The 9108-nt window shown below is 33.9% G+C and overlaps 1 protein-coding gene across 1 annotated transcript in view; it reads right to left on the reverse strand.

Moving 5' to 3' along the window:
• Window positions 1–838: 838 nt before the first annotated feature.
• The window catches only part of LOC111718291 (uncharacterized), an 11090-nt gene continuing 2820 nt past the window's right edge, over window positions 839–9108 (reverse strand). The window contains exons 2-4 of the mRNA XM_023493838.1: window positions 6087–6293; window positions 4380–4477; window positions 839–3637 (exon numbers count right to left, since the gene is read on the reverse strand). Coding sequence (XP_023349606.1) covers window positions 2635–3637; window positions 4380–4477; window positions 6087–6293 — 1308 coding nt within the window. The 3' untranslated portion in view covers window positions 839–2634. The remainder of the gene's footprint in view (window positions 3638–4379; window positions 4478–6086; window positions 6294–9108) is intronic.

Below are 9108 nucleotides of genomic sequence, written 5' to 3' on the forward strand. Positions count from 1 at the left end.
TCTGTATGTTTTACGAGAACTATGTATGTTTTACAAGAACTCTGTACATTTAACAAGAACTCTGCATGCTTTAAAAGAACTCTGTACGTTTTACGAGAATTATGTTTGTTTTACGAGAAATTTGTATTTTTTACAAGAATTTTTTTTTTTACAAGAACTTGTGTGTTTTACGAGAACTCTGTAAGTTTTACAAGAACAAAATAAAATTATTTATGTGAAGGTTTTTGCAGGACTCCCGTCATCATAAATTAATTAACTAATCATCAAAATATCTTAATAATTGCTGCTTCTCTAAATATATTTTTTTTAAAAGGTCAACATTTTATCGGCTCATCAAGGCATCGTTGATATTAAAAAAATAAAATCTGTCAACGCTCAACATGTCAATAAGTAATCTCAAGAATTTTCCGCGTCAAAAATTGAAATACTTCAGAATTTAAACTCATCCTTTCATTAATACATGGAAAAAAGGTTTTTTTAAAAATTTTTATCAAATTTTTTAAATTCTTTTAAATCTATCATAACAATGCCAGGGAATCTGTTCTAAAATTAACCTAACATAAAGTTTATGTTGCGAACACTTTTTAGACAATTCATCATTTTTACCAATTCCGCAATTTTGAGAGATTCGAAATTTTAAGAATGACATGTTCAATTCACAACCGTGCTCTTTAAACAAATGACTGATCTCTCTGCAAATTTGTTGTTCATAACTGTGTTCTCTCTGTAAAAACGTATTAATGCTGCCGAAACAACGAAGGAAGTTGGGAGAATTTAACATTGTTCAAGATAAAAAATCTTCCTTATTATTACTCGTATAACCAATTTCAGAATAAAGTCATAATTTAAAATTTATTTGTTTTTATCGTGAATAATGATGGATTACATATATATATATATATTTTTATTACTGGTGACTATTCTAAACTGGTATCACAGAGATAAATCTAGCATCCCAACCAACTATACACAACCTTTGAAAGACTGGACAAATCTCAAATAATCTAAAAAGATTCTATTTTTGAAATATTTTTACTTGAAATTCAACATGTGTCTTTACTTTGAGTAAAATGGAGAAAATTTTGAAAGAAATTTGAATTTTGAATATTTAAAGAAAACAATTTGTGGACGTGCATCCACTCTTGCCCATTCTAAAGGAAATTGGAATTGTAAATTCGGGCAGTTTAATCCGAACTCAAATTTATTACCAGTTGGTGGGATGATGCTACAGGGTGTCCTGAATAAACAGGGTATCCTGGAATAACAAGGTATCCTGGAATAACATGGTATTCTGGAATAACAGGGTGTCCTGGAATGACATGTTGTCCTGGAAAAACAGGGTGTCCTAGAAAAACAGGGTGTCCTTGAAAAACAGGGTGTCCTTGAAAAACAGGGTATCCTGGAATAACAGGGTGTCCTGGAATGACATGTTGTTCTGGAAAAACAGGGTATCATGGAATAACAGGGTGTCCTGAAATAACAAGGTATCCTGAAATAACAGGGTGTTCTGGAAAAACAGTGTATCCTGGAATAACAAGGTGTCCTGGAATAACAAGATATCCCGGAATAACAAGGTGTCCTGGAATAACAGGTTGTCCTGGAAAACAGGGTATCCTGGAATGACAGGGTGTCCTGGAAAAACAGGGTTTAGGGTTTCAAATCTAGTTTATCCCCAAAGCAGGCAAGGCATCCGAATTGAAAAAATTGTTGAGAAGGCCTGAGGTATTTAATCCAGAATATTTTGCAAACTTGATTTAATTCTAGATAGGGAGCGGGGGGAGAGGAGAGAGGAGGGTAAAAGTTATTTTACATTTGGGGAGCAGGGGGGGGGGGGTTGATTGGTGTGAAAGGGAGGAAGGGGAGTATAACTTTATTATCATAAATTTCTGCTGAAAATTTAATAGAATTTTTGCACTTTGCTGAATAAAGCAAAACAAATTGAATAGAGTACACATCAATTCTAATTTTAACAAAATCACTTGGGAATATCAAAACACGTTGTTGAATAACTGACAGGGGTTTAAATGTCTAGGTTTCAATCTAAGCCGGAGGTTTTGTGTGACTTTATCAAATTACACGTTTAGCAAAGTTTTCCTATCTAAAAGTTTGAAATGCTTTTCTAATCAAATGAAGAGATCTTTCTTTAATTGAGTTGGAGAAGGTTCTAGGCTTGTTTAGAAGAAGGTATAGGATTGAACAGAGAACCAATACAAAACTTTTCTAATTTGCTAAATTTTTCCTAGAGAATAAATAATTCATGGTAGTGTATCTGGGTAAAAAATAGACTTGGTTCATTAAAAAAGAGAGAAAATATAAATAGTTTCATATATTTTAAAATTATCTATTTAATTGTTCTTTGGGTTTAATTTCAAAAATCAATCTTGTAAAAATGTGGAAAAATGTTTTTGTTTAAGATTGAACACGGGTTTTTCCTGGTCTAAAGATCTGGAAGAACAAGGTTTTTACTCCAGGAGGAGAAAAGAACAAAATCAGGAACAAATTTAGCGTAACACCGGAGAAAGCCGGGATATAAACACAACTAAGGAACTAAGTTTTAAGTTTTAGAGATCCCAGGTGCTAGGTTTATCATGATTTGCAGGATAAAGGATTGTGCTACAAGAACCAGATGATTGTTCACAAATCTGCTCTTGGTTCCCTCTTATTTGTATTTCTGACAATGATCTGGGTATCTATTACAGCAGAGGGACTAACTTCCTGTCTTCGAGAAACATGGTTTAAGTGGTTTGCAAGCTCCGGTTTCCGTCCTGGACTAACAAACCCTCTTCTATCCGCTCTTCTAGCAATATCTTGGCTAAGATCCTCATCACTACTCACTACAGGCTGGTGTCTTCCTCTTATAGATCTATTGAGCTCTAACCTAGGCTGGGGTGTGGATTCACTACTCGTATTGTGTCCTGATCTACTGCTTATCCCACTATCTGACTCCTGAACGGAGTCACGTCCTGTATCCAAAAGTCCTCTTCGTCTCAAGGTATCACTGTAGTAGTAGACAGATCCAGAGTCCGGAGTTCGGGTTGGAATCCTGTTTCCAGGTCTTCTAGGACTCACAGATTTATGCGAGGACCAGGGACCTCTCTCTGAGTGTAGAATTGTCTGGGGAAGACTCTCCTCTTTACGAATCACAGCCATGGTTTGGTGAGGCACAAAACCTTTTATTTCAGTTGGAACACCGGGTTCTCGTGAGCTCTCAGCTCTCCCAAACTGGGATTCAACCTGGGAGTTATGGTTGGAACCAACACTACTACACTTATCTATCTCTTCATAGATCGGAGGGAAACCATTGGAAGCTCTATCAGAGTCGGGTTTATACGTTGAGCTCTCAGTATCATAATCTGAACCTGATCTATAGGTTGAACTCCCTCCCTCGTATATATGATGAGGTTGAGTATGTCGCGGTGTATGATGCTCCCCTTGAGCAGGAACAGGAACATGCTCCGATAGTTCTCCGTTAGGGAGGAGAAAGAAGGGTTTACCCCCTATCATAATATGAGAATAGTTCGGATTATCATAAACCTCGGATGCAGATTTCATCTCCAATGAGTCTGGAATCTGAAGTCCCGAAGTATCTTGTTTTCCGTCACCACAATGACATCCCTCGACACCGGACTTTCTTCTTCTGAAATCAGAGATTCATAATTGAATATCAAAGATGAGTTATAGAACCAATTCAATCCAAACTAAACACTCAACCATCAAACTTTCCCGGATCTTGGCCGAGAAAGTCCAAGTTAGAAATGATATGGAGCTGGAAGGAAGAATAGAGGGGGGGGGGGAACTACTTAATTAAAATATTAATGAGTTTCAACAATAGGAAAATGATGAAGAGTCCAATTTAAAGTTTTGCAAAAAGAAGTGTGAAGTTGTAAAAGCATAAAGGAATAATAAATTAGATGATATTTATTTTGTGTTTCAACACAGTTTTCATGCCCGAGTTGACAATTGATTTTTATGATTAATGATAATTAATAAATGATGGATTAATTAAGTGTCAACACTTGATTAATCTGCAAATTAACAGTTTTTAAAAAACACAAAAAAATTGGTAAATTTTGAATATAAAACACAAAAATACAATTCAATAATTTAATTTTTTTTTATTTTCCCACTTTACTTCAAAACAATCAATCAATCCAGAAACTCGCAAATAATTGATACATTTTTTACTTCTTAACAATTTGTCAGTTTTGTATCAATAATTCATTCAATACTTTTAACAAAGTTTATTTATTCAAGTTTTCAGTTTCAAACTGAATCATCGTTTTTTTTTTAAGTAAACCCTCGAGAAAAATAACTATTCATTTGTAAAAAAAGTAAATGTATTTTTAATATAAATTTATCTATTTTTTATATATATTTACCTCCAAATGCAAGCAACTAAAAGAACAAGTGCTATGACTAGAACAGCTGAACTGACCGCTACAATTATTAGGTTTTGAAACGTCTCTTCTAGGTGGACCTGAAGTACCAGTCAATCGTTAAACGAAAATATTTATTAAAAAATATGGAATATTGCCCCCAAAACAGTTCATTGCACTTTGTATGCAACCATTGCCTATCTGCTACTAGTTTTAACTATATCTGCCTGCAGTATCTAGAATGAACTATATCTGCCTGCAGTATCTAGAATGACCTATATCTGCCTGCAGTATCTAGAATGAACTATATCTGCCTGCAGTATCTAGAATGAACTATATCTGCCTGCAGTATCTAGAATGACCTATATCTGCCTGCAATATCTAGAATGAACTATATCTGCCTGCAGTATATAGAATGAACTATATCTGCCTGCAGTATCTAGAATGAACTATATCTGCCTGCAGTATCTAGAATGACCTATATATCTGCCTGCAGTATCTAGATTGAACTATATAAAATAAGACGTTAAAGCGTAACTCTTAATATTCTCGTTATCATCTTTAACCAACAATGAAGTCCTATCTTGTCCTGTATAGTTAGTTCTAGTCCGGTCCTGGTATGCCTATTCCTGTCTATTCCTTTCTATTACTGTCTATTCCTGTCTATTCCTTTCTATTACTGTCTATTCCTGTCAATTCCTTTCTATTCCTGTCTATTCCTGTCTATTCCTTTCTATTCCTGTCTATTCCTGTCTATTCCTTTCTATTCCTGTCTATTCCTGTCTATTCTTGACTATTTCTGACTTTCTGTCTATTCCTGTCTATTCAATCTAGTCCTTTATAATCCTGTCTATTCTTGACTATTTCTGTCTATTCCTATCTAGTCTTTTATAATCCTGTCTATTCCTATCTAGTCCTGTCTATTCCCATCTATTCTTCCCTAGTCCTGACTAGTCCTGTATATTTCTGTCTATTCTTTACTATTTCTGTCTTTTAATGTCTATTTCTGTCTTTTCCTATCTAGTCCTGTATATTCCTGCTTAGTCCTGTATATTCGTGTCTATTCTTTACTATTTCTGTCTTTTAATGTTATTTCTGTCTATTCCTATCTAGTCCTGTATATTCTTGCTTAGTCCTGTATATTCGTGTCTATTCTTTACTATTTCTGTCTTTAAATGTCTATTTCTGTCTATTCCTATCTAGTCCTGTATATTCCGCTTAGTCCTGTATATTCTTGTCTATTCTTTACTATTTCTGTCTTTAAATGTCTATTTCTGTCTATTCCTATCTAGTCCTGTATATTCCTGCTTAGTCCTGTATATTCCTGTCTATTCTTTACTATTTCTGTCTTTTAATGTCTATTTCTGTCTATTCCTATCTAGCCCTGTATATTCCTGCTTAGTCCTGTCTAATCCTTCCTATTCCTATCTGGTCCTCTATAATCCTGTATTATCCCGTCTAATCCTTCCTATTCCTGTCCAATCCTGTCTTATCCTGTCTACGGCAAATGATTTGTATAGAATATTGATAATTCGAAGGACGGTGGTCATAATATTGTCAATCTTTGATAAAAGCAATATTGTCACCAATAGATTTAATAAACAGTCTACCGTCCCCTTATAAGTAGATATTAAAGGATAAACAGTGAATAACCAAAACAAAAATGGCACTGAGACAATCTGCAAAATACTTTTGAAAAATAGTTTTTACCTGACTATCAATGATAACAATATTGTCACAACTTTCGTAAGGTGAGAGGGCGGGGCAACCCTCCGCCGCCAGATCTGGTGGGCGGGGCGGAGGCGGAAGAAGGAAGAGAGGAGGCGGACAGTCCCCATTATCACAGGTTATATCTAGGTACGGAGCATCCTGGAAGAAATCTGAAAACTCCTCCGGGTCCGATTCTCCCATCACCAGCTGAAATATTTATTTTTATCAACACAATTGTCAAAGGTATCAAAATTTTAAGAAACACACTGACTTGGGTCGATTATAAACACTTTATGCTCAAAGTTGGACGAAATATTCATAATTTTCTCTTTGAATAGTTGTTATTTCTAATTACAGTTTCCCATAAAGTGATTTTTGACCAGGAAAAGGTTTAAAGGACATACCTATGTGAATCGGACAAAAGCATCTGTAAATGAAAGGTCGCTTAAAATTACAAAGATCAGTCCCTTTAATCCCTAGATCCATTGTTTATAAACAAGGGATCAATCCCATTAATCCCTAGATCCATTGTTTATAAACAAGGGACCAGTCCCTTTAATCCCTAGATCAATTGTTTATAAACAAGGGACCAATCCCTTTAATCCCTAGATCCATTGTTTATAAACAAGGGACCAGTCCCTTTAATCCTAGATCCATTGTTAATAAACAAGGGACCAGTCCCTTTAATCCCTAGATCCATTGTTTATAAACAAGGGACCAGTCCCTTTAATCCTAGATCCATTGTTAATAAACAAGGGACCAGTCCCTTTAATCCCTAGATCCATTGTTTATAAACAAGGGACCAGTCCCTTTAATCCTANTGGGACGACTAAAAAATGAAAAAGACCACATAAAATGCATTTCAAGGGGTGGAGGAAGATTGGATGGTGAAATAAGTTAATCAAACAAAATGAGAAATCCACGCGTGTATTTATATTTTTCATAAATTTTATGCATCTTTGACAGCAGTTCTGAAATAAATTCAAAAATGCATTTTCACAAAAGAAAAAGAAAGAAATATATATAGTGATATTTCAGGCCTAAAATGTATTTTCATTTAGACACAACCCTTTTGAAAACAAGTATAAAACTTTGTTTTATTTTAAAATGAATATCTGGAGAAAAAAAACTATACTAATGAATAATAAAACCAAATTTTTGCAATATTGGATGTTTTTACAAGGCTTCACTTGTTAATTAGCTGTAATCATTATATTTATGAAAAATGAGAAACTAATTTTGTTAAAATACCGATGGTACTAGTACTCTGATTTATTAAAAAATGTGATTATTTTCCCTTCCTTGTTTATAGCTGAATAAGCATGTCTTAAAGGGACTGTAAGCCTTATTTCAAGTGACCTTACATGAGGAGACGACAACGCCCGATTCTCAACTGTAGCCTTTAAACTTTGAATGTGAATGATATTGTCGTTTTTCTACCGTGAAACCCTTAATAACAAATACATCGGAAGAATTTATCAAATTCAAAATTCTAAACATTGATATCTGATTCATTCCTCATCAGATAATGCTTTTCAGGGTAGCGTTGTGAATCGTGCTTTCCTATCGTTACATATAGAGCCACTTGAAATTACGCTTACAGTTCCTTTAAATCAGTATTTTTTAGACAGTTTTTATTGTTTATTTATCATGATCCGATATATTTACTGATAAAAATATTCGGAAACTAATAACAATTCAAGCTTCAACTTACTCTGGTTTAAATTTTAAAATCTTAAAGAAAACTTAGACCCCAAACTTTTTGGGTTTTAACTTACGAAATGTTTTCTTTTTTTCGCTTAAAATAGAGAAGGGTTTCAATTACTCCAAATAAAACGATTCCTACACAAAATTGAAATATTTCCATATTCATTGAACAATGTTAATTAATAAATATGAATGATTAAATTGTTTATTTAAAAATACTAACTCTGCTACTTAATATAAATATTTTCATATGTTTGATTAACTACTAAAAACATATGTGATTATTTACAGAAACGTTCGGTGCATAGTGTTTAGTGTCTACATATGTGTCCAATGTCCAGTGGCTAAAGTCTACATTAGTGTCTACTGTCTATAGTTTAGTGTCTGGATTCATGTGTCATGTGTCTAGTGTCTAATATTTAGGTAGTATCTAGCGTATTTATAGTTTAATGTCTAGTGTTTAGAATCTAGTGTCTAATGACTAGTTTCCTGTGTCTAGTGTCTAGTGTCTAGTGACTAATGACTAATTTTCTAGTGTCTAGTGTCTATTTACTAGTATTTAGTGTGTTGTGTTGGGTCTAATATATGAATAGCCTAGTGTCTAGTTTCTAATATCTATAGTCTAGTGTCTAACATCTATAGTCTAGTGTCTAACATCTATATTCTAGTGTCTAACATCTATAGTCTAGTGTCTAACAACTATAGTCTAGTGTGTTGGGTCTAATATCTATGGTCTAGTGTCTAATGTGTTGGGTATAATATATATAGTCTAGTGTCTAGTGTGTTGGGTCTAATATCTATACTCTAGTGTCTAATGTGTTGGGTCTAATATCTATAGTCTAGTGTCTAATATCTATAGTCTAGTGTCTAATATCTATAGTCTAGTGTCTAATATCTACAGTCTAGTGTCTACAACAAAAGTTCACTTTTCCATTTATCTGAAATGTATTCTGAATTACTCTTCACATATGTTTTAGTGAACAATTTATATAAGGAGTTTTAAACATGATAAATAATTCATCGAGTTAATCTTCAAAATGAAAATTTGCGCAAGGTTGAGAAAACTTTCAAAGATTATCAGAGAGTTAGATAATTTCTTCCATATCTTGACTAAATCATTACCCAGTCCATAATAAGTTTGCATATATAAGAGAAGTCGTGATCTAACATTATCAATGGTAGAATCCGCCCTCCCTCTTCTCTTTGTTTTCCCTCTCTTTCTCTACACTCCCAATTATCTTACTTTCCTTCCCCTCCGAAATAGAAAACCCGCTATTTTTTTAGTAGTTTTTCTTTCCCCATTTTCTACCCCCCC

Source organism: Eurytemora carolleeae, unplaced genomic scaffold (assembly GCF_000591075.1).
Source record: "Eurytemora carolleeae unplaced genomic scaffold, Eaff_2.0 scaffold36, whole genome shotgun sequence".
Classification (NCBI taxonomy): Eukaryota; Metazoa; Arthropoda; class Copepoda; order Calanoida; family Temoridae; genus Eurytemora; species Eurytemora carolleeae.